Raw genomic sequence first — 21,272 nt, forward strand, 5'->3', positions numbered from 1 at the left:
CCTGATTAAATAAAGGGGTGTGTGTGTCAGTGGAGTCTCTGGTACAAAAGTGACACCAGATCGGCAGCCAGGTTTACATTTTTTCTTTATTTGATATAAAACTCAGAATAAACAGGAGGAGAGGGAAGAGGGGAGAGAGAGAGGACAGGGGAGCGGAGGGCAGGGGCTCTGTATCTCTGCCTGTCTGTCTCCATGTGTCCATTTATACAACTATCTATCCATCTACAGATACAGGTATGGATCTGCTATTCTACACGTCTGTGGGGTCTACATACACACCCGTCTGTCTACACAGCACGTACAGCGTCAATTAAACAGCACTGTCTGTCTGTCTCTCTATCTCTACACAAGATTAATTATAAACACTACTTAAGGATAAGAGTAACTCAGACGATCTATAACTGACTGTGCGTCTCTTTAAACTCTCCCTCCCTCTCTCTTGATCTAAATGAAAAACTAGTTAAGACAGACAGACTGGACACTACAGTACACTGACACTGACTGGACACAAGGGAGAGAGACAGTGAGAAAGAGAGACACAGACAGTCTCCAAAATAGACTTTTCAGTTCTTAAATGAGGTTCAGTCCCCAGGCTCCGGGCAGGATGTGGCCCCAGGGCCTAGATGCTTCCTATCAGGCCTGGCCCCGCCTCGGCCCCAGTGTCTGGGCAGGCCTCCAAGCGGGCCAGCCGGCTCTGCTCCAGGGCGATGGCCTCGGCCGAGTGCTTACACTTCTCAGAGCCGCACTGGCAGGTGAAATATTTACTCTTGATGTCCCAGAACCGATCGCCATAGTCAAACCTGAGAGAGAGAGAGAGAGACAGTGGTTTAATACACTACAGCCCATTAACACTGACTGACTGGACACTACAGTACATTAACACTGACTGACTGACTGGACACTACAGCACATTAACACTGACTGACTGACTGACTGGACACTACAGTACATTAACACTGACTGACTGACTGGACACTACAGCACATTAACACTGACTGACTGGACACTACAGCACATTAACACTGACTGACTGACTGGACACTACAGCACATTAACACTGACTGACTGACTGGACACTACAGCACATTAACACTGACTGACTGGACACTACAGCACATTAACACTGACTGACTGACTGGACACTACAGCACATTAACACTGACTGACTGACTGGACACTACAGCACATTAACACTGACTGACTGGACACTACAGCACATTAACACAGACTGACTGGACACTACAGCACATTAACACAGACTGACTGGACACTACAGCACATTAACACTGACTGAGTGGACACGTCCCTGTCCCTGTCCCCCGCTCACCCCAGCTCCTGGCCGGTCAGGATGTCTCTGGAGCTGAAGAAGGCGATGCGGGGGAAGCGCAGGTCCTGGTGCAGCATGAACACGCGCACTGGGATGATGTTGGGGTCGCACAGGTGGTTGATGAACCGGCTGATGTTGCCGTAGTAACGGGCATCGATACAGTACACCTCGCCGTCCTGTGGGGGGCGAGGATGAGAGAGAGAGGGGTCAGAAATTACAGAAGACATATAGCATATAGAGATCTGTAGATGAGTTCCTATGTTGGCTGAGGTTTCTTCCTGTTTCCTCACTCAGTCACATGGAAATCAATGAACGAGTGAACAGGAAGTGATCATCTACATACAGGAAGTCATTTACAGATATCTGAGATACATCTCGAGAAATAGACAGGGAGTTATTTCGGCATCGCTTCAGTTGCATTTCAGATGTCTTGAATTTAAATCGGAGACGTCTTGAAATGAAAGGTATAGCGGAGAACAGAGAAACAGACAGGTACCTTGTTGTCCAGGTCGAACAGGTAAGAGTCGTCTTCTCTCACGTCAGCCTCTGCATCCGAGATCAGCTCTCCTACATACCTGCACACACCCACACAGAAATACTGAGTATAAACACATACAGTACAGACATACACACACACACACACACACTCACACACACAGACCCTCACAGTTCAGACAGACAGACAAACATACAAACACACCCCCCCCCAAATGGACAGACAGACAGACGGACAGGCAGACACTGACTCGCAGATGAAGCTGCCCTGAGGGATGTCCTGCAGCGCTCTGACCCCCCAGCCCATCTTCTCTGTCCTGTAGAGCTGCAGACGCACCCTGTGGGGAGAGAGTCAGTGTACAGTAGAGTACAGAGAGTGCGGTGCACACACACACGCATGCACTCACTCTCTCACACACACACACACACGTTTGTTTTGCTATCATTATAAGGACTCTCCATAGACATAATTATTTTTTTACTGTACAAACTATAGATTCTATCCCCTAACCCTAACCCCTCATAAAAAACTTCCTGCATTTTTACATTTTCAATAAAACATCTTTTTTAAGCGTTTTGACTCATGGGGACTCTAGACAAAGTCCCCACATATAGCATAATAACTTTGTAATTACCAGTAATTACCAGTTCTTAACCTAAAAAAAAGTCCCCATATATCACGAAAGCCTGTACACACATACACACACACAAACACACACGCATGCACTCACTCTCTCACACACACACACTCACTTGATGCCCGACTGCACCACTCTGTTCTTGCAGCCGCGGGAGCAGGAGCAGGCCAGGTTGCACTCGAAGATCAGCGGCGGCTCGATCTTATTGAACTCCTGCAGCAACCGGCGGTCCTGGGGGGGGAGATGGAGAGACAAGGGAGAGGGAGAGAGAGAGGGAGAGTGAATACAGACCTGAACGCATGGCACTAACACAACCGGGGAGACAGAGGACCAGGGATGAGAATGGTGGTTTGAAAAAAACTCGGAAAAGAAGTTGGTGCTAATTTGCATAATGTATTGATGATGTCACATTAGCTACTAGTGTATAGATCAGAATTAACAGCCTACTTTTTTTACAGGTAATCCATATTAAGGAGCTAAAACTAAAAGCGCACAGTTTATATACAAGTATTGATTGCACTGGCATGAAACATGTTCAGCTGCCAGTGAAGCACTTCACTCATAATAAACTGTGTGTGCGGTGACGGACGCACGTTCACTTCAATCTGCATTTCATTCAGTACAACGTGTCGGAAATAGCGCATCGGTGTTAAACACTTGATGAACAAACCCCAGTGTTCAGTAACATTAAAAAAGACAACTATACTGAAAGTAGTAAATACTAAAGACACCATAACACAGAAGCTTTGACTGTATTTTATATTATATACGTCATATTAATAATAATAATAACAGGTCAGCTTGCAGAGTTAGTGCGGAGCTGCACACGGGCTCATCTCCATCTGCTTTCACTTATATGTATTTAACCCATCAATCCTAATAAATAATGTAGAATAATTAAGTGTTAGATGTTTAAATGATGCCGCAGATTGCTCATTCCCGTGGGATACATGTTCAGTTGCACCTTTACAGTCGGCTTTCTGGCGTCTTCTGTGCATTCAGCACAACAGTCGAAACCGCAGATGTTTATCGAGACATTAGTATTGTTTTACGTTATTCCACAACACTGTGCTGTAAAGACGGCGCATAAAGAAACTACAGCACAATAACGCAGTGCTCTTTCAGAAGAAGAACAAATAGGCTGTATAGCAGTGATCGGATATTTTCTAAATACATGGTTTACGTGTGATCTGGTCCAATGGCTGCTGACACGACTTTTATTGCCGGTTTTGAGCTTTGTTATATCCACAGCGTGTACTGAAGGAATGGACAGTACACAGGTCTGGTGTTTGAACTGAGACGGGCCGTGTGGGGGCGTGGGTTAGGTTTGCAGCGCTTGCTACAATACTTTCCAAGCAGTGGACCTGAACACACTCACACACTGACTCTCTCTTCCTCCTTCACCACTGATGCCTCTCCCTGCGCTCCTCCTTCACCACATTAACCACCTCTCATCCCTGGAGGACAGGGACACAGGCAGCAGGCAGACAGATGGACAGACAGACGCGTACCTTGTCATACCAGCAGCGGATGCTCAGCTGCCCACAGAGACAGTTACTGGAGGAGCAGTCGTCCGTACAGCCACAGTGCTGAGAGAGAGGGAGAGAGAGAGACACAGAGAGGTTAACAGTGCCACAGTTGCTGATAAACTGACACACCTGCTGATACACACAGACAATAACTGCTACACTTCCTGCTTGACACACTTTGACACCGTGCCTTCCCTGCGCTCTGTGTACCTGCAGGAGTGAGAGACTCTGTGTGAACCGACAGCGGGTGTGTAGTTGTGGTGTGTGTGTGTGTACGTTGCGCGAGTACCTGCAGGTGTGTGATGTTGTGGTCGATGTTCATGGCGGACGTCTCGCAATTCTCGGAGATGTATTTGTAGTCGGAGGGGCAGTGCTCCCCGTCCACGCCGTTCACACAGGGGATCGGCACGTTCTCATAGCCCTGCGCCACGTCACTGAGAGAGAGAGGGGGGTTAATACAGTCCCTGGTACGGCACAGAGAGGGGTTAATACAGTCCCTGATATGACACTGAGAGAGGGGTTAATACAGTCCCTGATATGACACTGAGAGAGGGGTTAATACAGTCCCTGATATGACACTGAGAGAGGGGTTAATACAGTCCCTGGTACGGCACTGAGAGAGGGGTTAATACAGTCCCTGGTACGGCACTGAGAGAGGGGTTAATACAGTCCCTGGTACGGCACTGAGAGAGGGGTTAATACAGTCCCTGATATGGCACGGACCTGCAGATGATGCGCTCAGTGCGTGCCGTGCGGTTGGCCACACCGCCGCGCAGCCTCCTGTTGATCTGCAGGGCGACCCAGGAGGGGGAGTGTGGCCGCGCCAGGGACAGCGGGGAGTCGCCCTCGCGGTTACACACTTCCACGTCACCCCCCCGAGACAGGAACAGCCTGGAGAGGGAGGGATACAGACGGGACAGGTACAGAGCGGACACTGATTCGGACAGTCAATATTCACACTGACAGAGACACACAGTCCAGTACAGACACACACAGACCAGTACAACACACACATACACAGACACAGTGCAGTACACACACACACACACACACACACACACCAGCACAGTACAGACACACACACACACACACTGACACACACTCTTACGTGATGCAGTCCAGGTAGCCCTCGCGGGCAGCGATGTGCAGTGGCGTGTCTCCGTGCAGATTGAGGGCGTGGAGGTCGCAGCCGGCCGACAGCAGCAGCTCAGCGATGTCAGCGCTGCCGGCGAACGAGGCCCAGTGCAGACACACGTTCATCTCCTGAGGGGGGGGTCTGTCAGTCCATCAGCCGGCCAGATAACGTCACACACACGCAGACACTGGCAAACACACTCACTGACCTTGTCCTTCAGAGACACGTCCGCCCCTCTGGCCAGCAGGGCTTTGATGACCTCGATGTGCCGGTGCTCCGCCGCCCAGATCACCGGAGTCCAGCCGCCGCTGTCCTGCAGGGTGAGAGGAGTGAAGGACAGGTGAGAGGCATGTCACTTCCTGCTGCACGGAGGCAGAGGCGTGATGGACACGCATCACTTCCTGCTCAGTCTGATGGGGCGCTAGTGAGCTCCGGACACACTGAACTCCACTGAATCGAGAGAGAGGGAGGCAGACAGGCGGACTGACCTGTGCGTTGATGTCCACCTGCCCCGTCCCCAGCAGCAGGGACACGATGTCCAGGCTGCCCAGCTTGGCCGCATGGTGGAGCCCCGTGGAGCCGTCCTCCTCCTGGGGACACACAAGGCAGTTAGAGTAACAAACACTGGCCGTGCAAGATCATGACAAAATAATAAACACAGACACGGTAACAGAGTGATATAAAATGATAGTAATACCAGTAATAATAGACAGACAGGGTAATAACAGAGTACACAGTGACACACAGACACAATATGGTAAGAGTGGTCACAGTGATATGGTGTGTATCTGCATTGGTTATAGTCCGTGCAGTGTCCATGCAGTGTCCGTGCAGTGTCCGTGCAGTCCCGCGAGTCTCACAGTGTGGAAGACGCAGGCTCCGCTCTGGACCAGGTACTTCACCACCTCCAGGTGTCCGCTCACAATGGCCTCCAGCAGTGGGGTCTTCAGGGACTTATCCTGGGCGTCCACCTTAGCGCCTGCCTGCAAATACACACACAAACTGTGACAGAGGCAGTGAGGCAGGCAGACAGACAGTCCACCAATCAGACGCACAGAGAGGAGGGAGCGAGAGAGAGGGAGGGTGCAGGGAGGTGGTGTTGGTATTGAAGGGGAGGGAGAGGTTGTATGCGGTTGTGTGTCACTGTGTTGATGTTCTCTATAATTAATTGTATATCATATGAATATATAACACCTATGTTGCTAACACCTATGAGAGAGAGAAGGTTCCCATACAGATACACTGCTACTCTCACAGCACTGCTACAGAGCTGCTTCAACAATACTACACCACTACTACACCACTACTACAGCTGGCACTCACCTGGACCAGCAGGTAGCAGATGTCCAGCAGGCCTCGCTGGGCGGCCGCGTGCAGCGGAGAGCGCCGGTTCTGACTGTCAGACTGACTGCCGGGGTCTATCCCCTCCACTGAAGAGAGAGAGAGAGTGATCAACAGGCCAGTCAATACAGTCACTCAGTGTAATACAGTCAGCGTAGCATAGTCAGAGACTCACTGAGCATGAGCAGAACCCTCTGCGTCTCGCCCTGCTTGGCAGCCGGGTACAGCTGGCGCGGATGGAACCGGAGCTTCTTCCTCCTGCAAAGACAGATGGCACATTAACTCAGCCGAGGAGCATTCAACACTGCTATCGATAAATTACCAGCCTCCACTGGCACCTCACCTCTCAGTGTCCTGTGTCAGGATGGCTCTCTGTATCGCTGCCCTGCTGGGCCCCGGGGGCAGAGCGCTGGGACAGACCAGCTGGCCGTTGGGCAGGACCACTGAGGGCCCAACGCTGTCCACAGCATCTCCTGTAGCAACCAGGGGCTGGAGGGGGCCACGCCTCACCTCCCCACCCCCCCGCATCCTCGCACTGAGAGAGAGAGAGGGAAACTGACTGACTGACTGACTGGACACTACAGCACATTAACACTGACTGACTGACTGGACACTACAGCACATTAACACTGACTGACTGACTGGACACTACAGTACATTAACACTGACTGACTGACTGACTGGACACTACAGTACATTAACACTGACTGACTGACTGGACACTACAGCACATTAACACTGACTGACTGGACACTACAGCACATTAACACTGACTGACTGACTGGACACTACAGCACATTAACACTGACTGACTGACTGGACACTACAGCACATTAACACTGACTGACTGGACACTACAGCACATTAACACTGACTGACTGACTGGACACTACAGTACATTAACACTCACTGACTGACTGGACACTACAGCACATTAACACTGACTGACTGACTGGACACTACAGCACATTAACACTGACTGACTGACTGGACACTACAGCACATTAACACTGACTGACTGACTGACTGGACACTACAGTACATTAACACTGACTGACTGACTGGACACTACAGCACATTAACACTGACTGACTGGACACTACAGCACATTAACACTGACTGACTGACTGGACACTACAGCACATTAACACTGACTGACTGACTGGACACTACAGCACATTAACACTGACTGACTGGACACTACAGCACATTAACACTGACTGACTGACTGGACACTACAGTACATTAACACTCACTGACTGACTGGACACTACAGCACATTAACACTGACTGACTGACTGGACACTACAGCACATTAACACTGACTGACTGACTGGACACTACAGCACATTAACACTGACTGACTGACTGGACACTACAGCACATTAACACTGACTGACTGACAGGACACTACAGTACATTAACACTGACTGACTGGACACTACAGTACATTAACACTGACTGACTGGACACTACAGTACATTAACACTGACTGACTGACTGGACACTACAGCACATTAACACTGACTGACTGGACACTACAGCACATTAACACTGACTGACTGACTGGACACTACAGCACATTAACATTGACTGACTGGACACTACAGCACATTAACACTGACTGACTGGACACTACAGCACATTAACACTGACTGACTGACTGGACACTACAGCACATTAACACTGACTGAGTGGACACTACAGCACATTAACACTGACTGACTGACTGGACACTACAGCACATTAACACTGACTGACTGGACACTACAGCACATTAACACTGACTGACTGGACACTACAGCACATTAACACTGACTGACTGACTGGACACTACAGCACATTAACACTGACTGACTGGACACTACAGTACATTAACACTGACTGGACACTACAGCACATTAACACTGACTGACTGGACACTACAGCACATTAACACTGACTGGACACTACAGCACATTAACACTGACTGACTGGACACTACAGCACATTAACACTGACTGACTGACTGGACACTACAGCACATTAACACTGACTGACTGGACACTACAGCACATTAACACTGACTGACTGACTGGACACTACAGCACATTAACACTGACTGACTGACTGGACACTACAGCACATTAACACTGACTGACTGGACACTACAGCACATTAACACTGACTGACTGACTGGACACTACAGTACATTAACACTCACTGACTGACTGGACACTACAGCACATTAACACTGACTGACTGACTGGACACTACAGCACATTAACACTGACTGACTGACTGGACACTACAGCACATTAACACTGACTGACTGACTGACTGGACACTACAGTACATTAACACTGACTGACTGACTGGACACTACAGCACATTAACACTGACTGACTGGACACTACAGCACATTAACACTGACTGACTGACTGGACACTACAGCACATTAACACTGACTGACTGACTGGACACTACAGCACATTAACACTGACTGACTGGACACTACAGCACATTAACACTGACTGACTGACTGGACACTACAGTACATTAACACTCACTGACTGACTGGACACTACAGCACATTAACACTGACTGACTGACTGGACACTACAGCACATTAACACTGACTGACTGACTGGACACTACAGCACATTAACACTGACTGACTGACTGGACACTACAGCACATTAACACTGACTGACTGACAGGACACTACAGTACATTAACACTGACTGACTGGACACTACAGTACATTAACACTGACTGACTGGACACTACAGTACATTAACACTGACTGACTGACTGGACACTACAGCACATTAACACTGACTGACTGGACACTACAGCACATTAACACTGACTGACTGACTGGACACTACAGCACATTAACATTGACTGACTGGACACTACAGCACATTAACACTGACTGACTGGACACTACAGCACATTAACACTGACTGACTGACTGGACACTACAGCACATTAACACTGACTGAGTGGACACTACAGCACATTAACACTGACTGACTGACTGGACACTACAGCACATTAACACTGACTGACTGGACACTACAGCACATTAACACTGACTGACTGGACACTACAGCACATTAACACTGACTGACTGACTGGACACTACAGCACATTAACACTGACTGACTGGACACTACAGTACATTAACACTGACTGGACACTACAGCACATTAACACTGACTGACTGGACACTACAGCACATTAACACTGACTGGACACTACAGCACATTAACACTGACTGACTGGACACTACAGCACATTAACACTGACTGACTGGACACTACAGCACATTAACACTGACTGACTGACTGGACATTACAGCACATTAACACTGACTGACTGGACACTACAGCACATTAACACTGACTGGACACTACAGCACATTAACACTGACTGGACACTACAGCACATTAACACTGACTGACTGGACACTATAGCACATTAACACTGACTGACTGGACACTACAGCACATTAACACTGACTGACTGGACACTACAGTACATTAACACTGACTGACTGACTGGACACTACAGCACATTAACACTGACTGACTGGACACTATAGCACATTAACACTGACTGACTGGACACTACAGCACATTAACACTGACTGACTGACTGGACACTACAGCACATTAACACTGACTGGACACTACAGCACATTAACACTGACTGACTGGACACTATAGCACATTAACACTGACTGACTGGACACTACAGCACATTAACACTGACTGACTGGACACTACAGCACATTAACACTGACTGGACACTACAGCACATTAACACTGACTGACTGGACACTACAGCACATTAACACTGACTGGACACTACAGCACATTAACACTGACTGGACACTACAGCACATTAACACTGACTGACTGGACACTACAGCACATTAACACTGACTGGACACTACAGCACATTAACACTGACTGACTGGACACTACAGCACATTAACACTGACTGACTGACTGGACACTACAGCACATTAACACTGACTGACTGACTGGACACTACAGCACATTAACACTGACTGGACACTACAGCACATTAACACTGACTGACTGGACACTATAGCACATTAACACTGACTGACTGGACACTACAGCACATTAACACTGACTGACTGGACACTACAGCACATTAACACTGACTGACTGGACACTACAGCACATTAACACTGACTGACTGGACACTACAGCACATTAACACTGACTGACTGGACACTACAGTACATTAACACTGACTGACTGGACACTACAGCACATTAACACTGACTGACTGACTGGACACTACAGCACATTAACACTGACTGACTGGACACTATAGCACATTTACACTGACTGACTGGACACTACAGCACATTAACACTGACTGGACACTACAGCACATTAACACTGACTGACTGACTGGACACTACAGCACATTAACACTGACTGACTGACTGGACACTACAGCACATTAACACTGACTGGACACTACAGCACATTAACACTGACTGACTGGACACTACAGCACATTAACACTGACTGACTGGACACTACAGCACATTAACACTGACTGACTGACTGGACACTACAGTACATTAACACTGACTGACTGACTGGACACTACAGCACATTAACACTGACTGACTGGACACTACAGCACATTAACACTGACTGACTGACTGGACACTACAGCACATTAACACTGACTGGACACTACAGCACATTAACACTGACTGACTGGACACTACAGCACATTAACACTGACTGACTGGACACTACAGCACATTAACACTGACTGACTGACTGGACACTACAGTACATTAACACTGACTGACTGACTGGACACTACAGCACATTAACACTGACTGACTGGACACTACAGCACATTAACACTGACTGACTGACTGGACACTACAGCACATTAACACTGACTGACTGACTGGACACTACAGCACATTAACACTGACTGACTGACTGGACACTACAGCACATTAACACTGACTGACTGGACACTACAGCACATTAACACTGACTGACTGACTGGACACTACAGCACATTAACACTGACTGGACACTACAGCACATTAACACTGACTGACTGGACACTACAGCACATTAACACTGACTGACTGGACACTACAGCACATTAACACTGACTGACTGACTGGACACTACAGTACATTAACACTGACTGACTGACTGGACACTACAGCACATTAACACTGACTGACTGGACACTACAGCACATTAACACTGACTGACTGACTGGACACTACAGCACATTAACACTGACTGGACACTACAGCACATTAACACTGACTGACTGGACACTACAGCACATTAACACTGACTGACTGGACACTACAGCACATTAACACTGACTGACTGGACACTACAGCACATTAACACTGACTGACTGACTGGACACTACAGTACATTAACACTGACTGACTGACTGGACACTACAGCACATTAACACTGACTGGACACTACAGCACATTAACACTGACTGGACACTATAGCACACTAACACTGCTCCCTCACCTGCTGGGGGCCTCTCCTCTCTTGCCGTTGCTGGCGGAGAGGCAGAGGGCGGGGGGGGGGGCAGCTGCAGCAGTGGGGGTGCCGGCCGTCGCTCCGCCGGCGTCGGTGGGGGTGAAGGGGGGGGTGGGGTCGGACAGCGGCAGGGAAGGCGTGGTGGTGGACGCGGTAGCCGTGACGACGACAGCCCCCTCTCCCCCCCCCCCAGCGGCCCCGGGGGTCCCTGTCGCCATGGAGACCGGTGCCATGGCCGCAGCCGCGATGCTGACCTCCTGGGCGTCCGAGGCGTCCTCTCCGCAGTGCGGGCAGAACAGCAGGCCCCCCAGCACCGACACGCAGCCGCGGTGGAAGCGGTGAGTGATGCGCAGGTCGGGGCAGCACTCCAGGAAAGAGCCCTGAGGGGGAGCAGACGCTGACTGACTGGACAGGAAGGGCAGACAGACAGACGGGCAGAGAGGCAGGCAGGCAGACTCACTGTGGTGCAGAAGTAGCCGCAGCCGGGGCAGCAGTGGTGCTGGACCATGTGGCAGCGGTGCCTCTCGCACAGCACCATGAGGGCCACGCGGGACGAGGGCCGCATCGTCTCCACCTTCACGATCTCACTGCCACACTGCTGCACCTGAGAGAGAGAGAGTAGGGTTACAGCACAGTACAGACACACAGTGCAGTACACACACGCGCGGTCCGGTCCGTACCTCTCCGTCCAGCCTCTCCTGGGCCATGCACTGTCTCTGTGCGCTCTGGGTCAACCGGTCAATCTTGGGCGCCTCCATCCTGCAGCTGCACAGGGGCAGCTCCTCCAGACGCTCCGACTCCACGCCCTCACTGGACACTGGGGGGGGACAGTATTAGAGCATAAGGAAGTTGACAAACCAGGAGGCCATTCGACCCATCGTGCTTGTTTGGATATTTTTATTGAAGTGTGGAGCCCAGAACTGTGCACAGTATCCAGATAAGCTCTAACTAGTGCATTGTACAGTCTGAACATCACTGCCCTTGTTTCACACCGCACACTCCAGCCTCAGAGAGACACACCGCACACTCCAGCCTCAGAGAGACACACCGCACACTCCAGCCTCAGAGAGAGAGACACACCGCACACTCCAGCCTCAGAGAGACACACCGCACACTCCAGCCCCAGAGAGACACACCGCACACTCCAGCCCCAGAGAGACACACCGCACACTCCAGCCCCAGAGAGACACACTGCACACTCCAGCCTCAGAGAGAGAGACACACCGCACACTCCAGCCCCAGAGAGACACACCGCACACTCCAGCCTCAGAGAGAGAGACACACCGCACACTCCAGCCTCAGAGAGAGAGACACACCGCACACTCCAGCCTCAGAGAGAGAGACACACCGCACACTCCAGCCCCAGAGAGAGAGACACACCGCACACTCCAGCCCCAGAGACACACCGCACACTCCAGCCTCAGAGAGAGAGACACACTGCACACTCCAGCCTCAGAGAGAGAGACACACCGCACACTCCAGCCCCAGAGAGACACACCGCACACTCCAGCCTCAGAGAGAGAGACACACCGCACACTCCAGCCCCAGAGAGAGAGACACACCGCACACTCCAGCCTCAGAGAGAGAGACACACCGCACACTCCAGCCTCAGAGAGAGAGACACACCGCACACTCCAGCCCCAGAGACACACCGCACACTCCAGCCTCAGAGAGAGAGACACACCGCACACTCCAGCCTCAGAGAGACACACCGCACACTCCAGCCCCAGAGAGACACACTGCACACTCCAGCCTCAGAGAGAGAGACACACCGCACACTCCAGCCCCAGAGAGACACACCGCACACTCCAGCCTCAGAGAGAGAGACACACCGCACACTCCAGCCTCAGAGAGAGAGACACACCGCACACTCCAGCCTCAGAGAGAGAGACACACCGCACACTCCAGCCCCAGAGACACACCGCACACTCCAGCCTCAGAGAGAGAGACACACCGCACACTCCAGCCTCAGAGATAGAGACACACCGCACACTCCAGCCCCAGAGAGACACACCGCACACTCCAGCCCCAGAGAGACACACCGCACACTCCAGCCTCAGAGAGAGAGACACACCGCACACTCCAGCCTCAGAGAGAGAGACACACCGCACACTCCAGCCTCAGAGAGAGAGACACACCGCACACTCCAGCCTCAGAGAGAGAGACACACCGCACACTCCAGCCTCAGAGAGAGAGACACACCGCACACTCCAGCCCCAGAGACACACCGCACACTCCAGCCTCAGAGAGAGAGACACACTGCACACTCCAGCCTCAGAGAGAGAGACACACCGCACACTCCAGCCCCAGAGACACACCGCACACTCCAGCCTCAGAGAGAGAGACACACCGCACACTCCAGCCTCAGAGATAGAGACACACCGCACACTCCAGCCCCAGAGAGACACACCGCACACTCCAGCCCCAGAGAGACACACCGCACACTCCAGCCTCAGAGAGAGAGACACACCGCACACTCCAGCCTCAGAGAGAGAGACACACCGCACACTCCAGCCTCAGAGAGAGAGACACACCGCACACTCCAGCCTCAGAGAGAGAGACACACCGCACACTCCAGCCCCAGAGACACACCGCACACTCCAGCCTCAGAGAGAGAGACACACTGCACACTCCAGCCTCAGAGAGAGAGACACACCGCACACTCCAGCCCCAGAGAGACACACCGCACACTCCAGCCCCAGAGAGACACACTGCACACTCCAGCCTCAGAGAGAGAGACACACCGCACACTCCAGCCTCAGAGAGAGAGACACACCGCACACTCCAGCCTCAGAGAGAGAGACACACCGCACACTCCAGCCCCAGAGACACACCGCACACTCCAGCCTCAGAGAGAGAGACACACTGCACACTCCAGCCTCAGAGAGAGAGACACACCGCACACTCCAGCCCCAGAGAGACACACCGCACACTCCAGCCTCAGAGAGAGAGACACACCGCACACTCCAGCCCCAGAGAGAGAGACACACCGCACACTCCAGCCTCAGAGAGAGAGACACACCGCACACTCCAGCCTCAGAGAGAGAGACACACCGCACACTCCAGCCCCAGAGACACACCGCACACTCCAGCCTCAGAGAGAGAGACACACCGCACACTCCAGTCTCAGAGAGACACACCGCACACTCCAGCCCCAGAGAGACACACTGCACACTCCAGCCTCAGAGAGAGAGACACACCGCACACTCCAGCCCCAGAGAGACACACCGCACACTCCAGCCTCAGAGAGAGAGACACACCGCACACTCCAGCCTCAGAGAGAGAGACACACCGCACACTCCAGCCCCAGAGACACACCGCACACTCCAGCCTCAGAGAGAGAGACACACCGCACACTCCAGCCTCAGAGATAGAGACACACCGCACACTCCAGCCCCAGAGAGACACACCGCACACTCCAGCCCCAGAGAGACACACCGCACACTCCAGCCTCAGAGAGAGAGACACACCGCACACTCCAGCCTCAGAGAGAGAGACACACCGCACACTCCAGCCTCAGAGAGAGAGACACACCGCACACTCCAGCCTCAGAGAGAGAGACACACCGCACACTCCAGCCTCAGAGAGAGAGACACACCGCACACTCCAGCCCCAGAGACACACCGCACACTCCAGTCTCAGAGAGAGAGACACACCGCACACTCCAGCCCCAGAGAGAGACACACCGCACACTCCAGCCCCAGAGAGAGACACACCGCACACTCCAGCCCCAGAGAGAGGGACACCGCACACTCCAGCCCCAGAAAGACACACCGCACACTCCAGCCCCAGAGAGAGAGACACACCGCACACTCCAGCCTCAGAGAGAGAGACACACCGCACACTCCAGCCTCAGAGAGAGGGACACTGCACACTCCAGCCCCAGAGAGACACACCGCACACTCCAGCCCCAGAGACACACCGCACACTCCAGCCCCAGAGAGACACACCGCACACTCCAGCCCCAGAGACACACCGCACACTCCAGCCCCAGAGAGACACACCGCACACTCCAGCCTCAGAGAGAGAGACACACCGCACACTCCAGCCTCAGAGTGAGAGACACACCGCACACTCCAGCCCCAGAGAGAGACACACCGCACACTCCAGCCCCAGAGAGAGGGACACCGCACACTCCAGCCCCAGAAAGACACACCGCACACTCCAGCCCCAGAGAGAGAGACACACCGCACACTCCAGCCTCAGAGAGAGAGACACACCGCACACTCCAGCCTCAGAGTGAGAGACACACCGCACACTCCAGCCCCAGAGAGAGGGACACTGCACACTCCAGCCCCAGAGAGACACACCGCACACTCCAGCCCCAGAGACACACCGCACACTCCAGCCCCAGAGAGAGGGACACTGCACACTCCAGCCCCAGAGAGACACACCGCACACTCCAGCCCCAGAGACACACCGCACACTCCAGCCCCAGAGACACACCGCACACTCCAGCCCCAGAGAGAGGGACACAAACTCACTGTGTTGGCGTGGAGACAGGCTGTCTGGGGTGGCGATGTCCAGCGACCCCAGAGGGACCTCCGTGTAGCTGGACGACACACTGGGGCCTGCAGCTCCTGGACAGACAGATGGACACAGTGGTCAGACAGATGGACACAGTCAGTCAGTAATTCCCTCCATCCCTCCCTCCCTCCCTCCCTCGCTCGCTCTCCCTGTCTCCCTCTCTCTCACCTGGTCTCTCCCTCGCTCGCTCTCTCCTCTTCCTGCGCCGGGAGGGTCTGACCCAGGGGCTCTCACTGCGGCTCTTCCTCCGGGGCATGTCCCTCTTCCTCTGATCCGACCCAGAGCTCTGAGGTAGAGGGAGAGGGAGAGGGAGAGGGAAAGAAGGGGCAAAGGAGAGGCAATAAAATCAGACAGACATTACAGCGATACAGGACAAACACATCAATAATACAGAGACAGGGACAGTCAATAGGTTATACAGACAGAGAGACTCACATGGTCCGACTGGTTCCCCGACTCCTCCCCCTCTCCTTCACTGAGACGGCTCTCCATCCCTCCATCCCCAGACTGCAGAGATAGAGAGCGAGCGAGAGAGAGAGAGAGATTACAGTCAGTCAGTCAGTGTATCTGCTCCTCATGCAGTACAGCATCATCACAAGAAGTTAAAAGCGAAAAGACCATCACGCCATTCTCTAATAATTAGTTAACGAGCTGCAGTAAAAATGACTAATTGCGAGTTATGTGGATAAAGAGCTGCTGAAGTCGCTGCGGGAGTCTTCTTCGGTCCATAACTTGTTAATTGGTTAACGAGCTTCTTCCCGCTGTGCTGACCTTGCTGTCTGAGTCTCCTCTCTCGTCCAGGGAGTAGCTGTCGTAGAAGAGCCGAAAGTCGTCCCCCACCTCCGTGTCCCAGTCCAGCCAATCGCCTCGCTCCTCCTCCTCCCCTGGCGCCACCTCCTCCCCCGCCACCTCCGCCACTGGGGAGACGGACACTTTCTGTACAGGGGGGAGAGAGAGAAAGAAAGAGGAGGGAGATGAGCGTGAGCAGGAGATGGAAATAGAGTGAGATTAAGTGCACATTTCTCCACTTCTCCCTCTCTGCAGTGCTGGTCCTCACCTCTCCTTCACTGCTGTTCTCAATCTGGCCACTGGGAGGCGGAGTGGAGTCCACTCTCCTCCTCTTCACACCGCCTGAGAGAGAGAGAGAGGCGGGGTTAATACAATGACTGATTGACTGGACAGAATAGTACAGTACATTAACACTGACTGACCAAAGGAAAGCTATGAAGTGAGAGAGACAGGCAGAGACAGTGAGAGAGAGAGAGAGAGAGAGAGAGAGAGAGAGAGAGAGAGAGAGAGACACTGGGAACAAGAGAAAGGTCCTAACCTGTGTCGTCCCCTGAAGGCGAGCTCGTGGACGGCACCAGAGTGTCAACCTCTGGAATTGCAGCCGCCAGCTGGACACTGCTGACCTGAGGGAGAGAGAGAGAGAGAGAGGGAGGGAGAGAGGGAAAGGAAGAGATATTAGTTATAATTGCTACACATACTGAGTGCACAAAACATGAGAAACACCTTCCTGATATTGAGTTGCTTCCCCTTTTGCCCTCAAAACAGCCTCAGTTAATCAGGGTCTGGAGTCAAAAGCGTCTGGCACGCTCTCCCATACCTGTTCAAAGGCACTGACACCTGTTGTCCGCACATTTACCCTCTGAATGCCACACAGACACGACCCACGTCTCAATGGTGTCAAGGCCTAAAGATCCTTCCCTAACCGTCCCCTCCCCTTCATCAATAAGGGATCACAGCTTTCATCTGGACTCACTGCGCCAGTCCGCTTCATGGAAAGAGCAGCTGCTCCTAAATGTTTTGTACAATCGGTGAAAGTCACGCCAACAAAGACAGGTAAACAGAGAAGGAGAGGGACAGACAGGCACATAGGACAGGTACAGATAGAAAGATGAGTGCAGAGAGACAGACAGGCCCACAGAGACAGACGGACACAGGCAGACAGGTACAGAGATAAACACTGGCACAGAGAGAGACAGACGGGTACCTGGGCTGGGGGGGCTCTGTTCATGGTCTTCCTGGCTCTGTGGATCTTGGCCGGGGGGGCAGCGGCAGTGGAGGGGCCAGGGGAGGAAGAGGGAGGGAGTGAGGGAGTGGGGGCCGAGAGGACGGGCTTTCCCTGACCGGACACACTCATCTTCGCACGGCCAGGAGAGGAGGAAGAGGAGGAGGAGGAGAAGGAGGAGGAGGGGAGGGTCTTTGCAGCGTGTCCTGAGAGGGAGAGAGAGAGAGAGGAGGCGGGGTTAGTTTAAGAAATATATCTTTCAGTCAGTCAGTCAGTCGGTCGGCTGAGGTCTTTCTCTCTCTCTCTCTCTCTCTGTATTTTACCCAGCAGTCCTTTCCCGGCGGAGGCACTAGGCGTGGCAGTGGGGGTGGCAGTCTTCTCTCCCTCCTCCCCTCCCTTGCTCCCTTCTTTCTCGCCCTCCTCTGCCTCCGCCTTCTCCTTCTGTGACGACGTCTTGCCACCCAAGGCACCCATGGTGTCTGTAGCATCCATGTCCTCTCCTGGGTACCAGACAGAGCAGGGGGAGAGGCAGTCAGTGCGAGTCTGAGCGGTACAGACAGGTGTGCAGTATAATGTAATATACTGAGCTTTACTTCAATATAGTGTAATACACTGTACTACACTTTACTGTAACATACTGCGATACACTGCTGGGTCAAAGGTCACACCAGAGGAGCAGATCGCGTGTCATCTGCCGATACTGTGCGACCAAAACATGGTGTCAGTGTCTGTCACTCTCTCTGCCTCGGTCTGCGCTTACCTGCTCCTGATTGGTCCACGGAGCTCTTGACGGCAGCGGGTCCCGCCCTCTTTCCGTTGGAGGGTCCGTCCCGTGTGGGTTCCCCCTGAGGCCATGGGAAACACGGACAGTGGATGTGAGTTCTGCTAATCTCAGCACTGCGTCTCGTCCTGCTCTCGTGTCCCAGAGCTTCAATATACTTGTGTAATACACACTGAACTTTTTCACTCGTTATTAGTTCCATACCAATACTGCTGCTATAATAATAATAACAACAACATCAATCAATACATACACAGATACAGCAATGTGATAAGGATACTGTAAGCGAAACGTTGGAAAGCATTATTAACGTGCGAGTGCGTGAGGGAGAGAGGGTGACTGTGTGTGTGTGTGATTGTCTGTGTATGTGAGAGAGAGTGTGATCGTGTGTGTGTGTGTGTGACAGATGTGTGATTGTGTGTGAGAGAGAGAGATTGATTGTGTGTGTGAGAGATGCGAGACAGGGTTGTGTGAGAGAGAGACAGTGTGTCTGTGTGTGTGAGAAAGAGAATGATTGTGTGTGTCTGTGGGTGAAACAGAGAGAGAGGGAGAGAGTGATTGTGTGTGTCTGTATGTCAGGGAGAAAGAAAGAGAAAAAGTGATTGTATGTGTGTGCATGTGTGTAAGTGTGAGGGAGAAAGAGTGTGTGTGTGTGTGTGTGTGTGTGTGTGTGTGACAGATGTGTGATTGTGTGAGAGAGAGATTGATTGTGTGTGAGAGAGATGAGAGACAGGGTGTGTGTCTGTGTGTGTGAGAAAGAAAGAAAATTATTGTGTGGGTCTGTGTGTGAAACAGAGAGAGGGAGAGAGAGTGATTGTGTGTGTGTGTGTGTAAAACAGAGAGAGAGGGAGAGAGGGATTGTGTGTGTGTGTGTAAAACAGAGAGAGAGGGAGAGAGGGATTGTGTGTGTGTGTGTGTGTAAAACAGAGAGAGAGGGAGAGAGGGATTGTGTGTGTGTGTGTAAAACAGAGAGAGGGAGAGAGGGATTGTGTGTGTCTGTATGTCAGGGAGAAAGAAAGAGAAAAAGTGATTGTATGTGTGTGCATGTGTGTAAGTGTGAGGGAGAAAGAGTGTGTGTGTGTGTGTGACAGATGTGTGATTGTGTGAGAGAGAGATTGATTGTGTGTGAGAGAGATGAGAGACAGGGTGTGTGTCTGTGTGTGTGAGAAAGAAAGAAAATTATTGTGTGGGTCTGTGTGTGAAACAGAGAGAGGGAGAGAGAGTGATTGTGTGTGTATGTCAGGGAGAAAGAAAGAGAAAAAGTGATTGTGTGTGTGTGAGGGAGAATGTGTGTGTCAGATGTGTGATTGTGTGTGTGTGTAAAACAGAGAGAGAGGGAGAGAGGGATTGTTTGCGTCTGTATGTCAGGGAGAAAGAAAGAGAAAAAGTGATTGTATGTGTGTGCGTGTGTGTAAGTGTGAGGGAGAAAGAGAGAGTGTCTGTCTGAGAGATTGGGACAGAGAAAGCGAGAGGTAGCCGGACTGCACAGCGTGCACACACCCGGCACAACACTCACTAACAACCGCTACACCGGGCCTCCTAAACCCGCTGCTTATGACTGACTGTCTGCCCACAGGCACACAAAAGCACAGCATAAAACATACAGCCACATGCGCTGCACCAGATAAAACACAAAACTATACACGGATGCCATAGAACTGCACCGGCGACTACCTGGCACCTACTATGACTACTGCGGCTGCTGCTACCCCGGTCACTACTGTTATTGTCCGTTTCCTCACCTCAGCCGCGCAGTCGTGGCTCGACATCTTCGCTCCGGTCTCTCCGCACCGACAACGTCCCTCCGCGGGAGACACGCCCCCTCCGCCCAGCGTGCCCTGCGTGCCCCGCCCCCTCCAGTCTCCGCCATAGGCGCCAGGCACCTTGCGTGTGACGTCACCTCAGCGGCAGGACG

The 21,272-nt window shown here is 52.1% G+C and overlaps 1 protein-coding gene across 2 annotated transcripts; it reads right to left on the reverse strand.

Moving 5' to 3' along the window:
- Positions 1–68: 68 nt before the first annotated feature.
- Positions 69–21,181, reverse strand: ehmt2 (euchromatic histone-lysine N-methyltransferase 2). 2 transcript variants are annotated; one of them, XM_066724040.1, is made up of 28 exons: positions 21,100–21,181; positions 19,337–19,421; positions 18,900–19,076; positions 18,559–18,782; positions 17,893–17,977; positions 17,623–17,696; positions 17,337–17,501; positions 17,001–17,072; positions 16,734–16,851; positions 16,523–16,618; positions 12,719–12,855; positions 12,499–12,642; positions 12,027–12,418; positions 6,809–7,000; positions 6,641–6,723; positions 6,448–6,554; positions 5,985–6,107; positions 5,613–5,714; positions 5,333–5,437; positions 5,098–5,252; positions 4,713–4,880; positions 4,279–4,423; positions 3,972–4,049; positions 2,576–2,691; positions 2,074–2,160; positions 1,824–1,902; positions 1,328–1,503; positions 69–800 (listed from the first exon to the last, which is right to left on the reverse strand). In XM_066724040.1, the coding sequence occupies exons 1-28, from the start codon at positions 21,124–21,126 to the stop codon at positions 620–622; spliced, it is 3,693 nt and encodes a 1,230-aa protein (XP_066580137.1). In that variant the 5' UTR covers positions 21,127–21,181; the 3' UTR covers positions 69–619. The 2 variants fall into 2 exon arrangements, with proteins under 2 accessions (XP_066580137.1, XP_066580136.1); XM_066724039.1 differs by having other exon boundaries at positions 21,043–21,156.
- Between the last annotated feature and the right edge of the window lie 91 nt (positions 21,182–21,272).

Source organism: Amia ocellicauda, chromosome 15, assembly GCF_036373705.1.
Source record: "Amia ocellicauda isolate fAmiCal2 chromosome 15, fAmiCal2.hap1, whole genome shotgun sequence".
Taxonomy (NCBI): domain Eukaryota; kingdom Metazoa; phylum Chordata; class Actinopteri; order Amiiformes; family Amiidae; genus Amia; species Amia ocellicauda.

Excerpts from the sequence above, each read along its gene's own strand:
- ehmt2 (XM_066724039.1), bottom strand. The coding sequence starts at position 21,126 with ATGTCGAGCCACGACTGCGCGGCTGAGGTGAGGAAACGGACAATAACA. Across the intron at positions 19,077-19,336 it reads CGTGGACCAATCAGGAGCAG|GAGAGGACATGGATGCTACA; the intron begins GTAAGCGCAGAC and ends TCTGGTACCCAG. Across the intron at positions 18,783-18,899 it reads CGCCGGGAAAGGACTGCTGG|GACACGCTGCAAAGACCCTC; the intron begins GTAAAATACAGA and ends TCTCCCTCTCAG.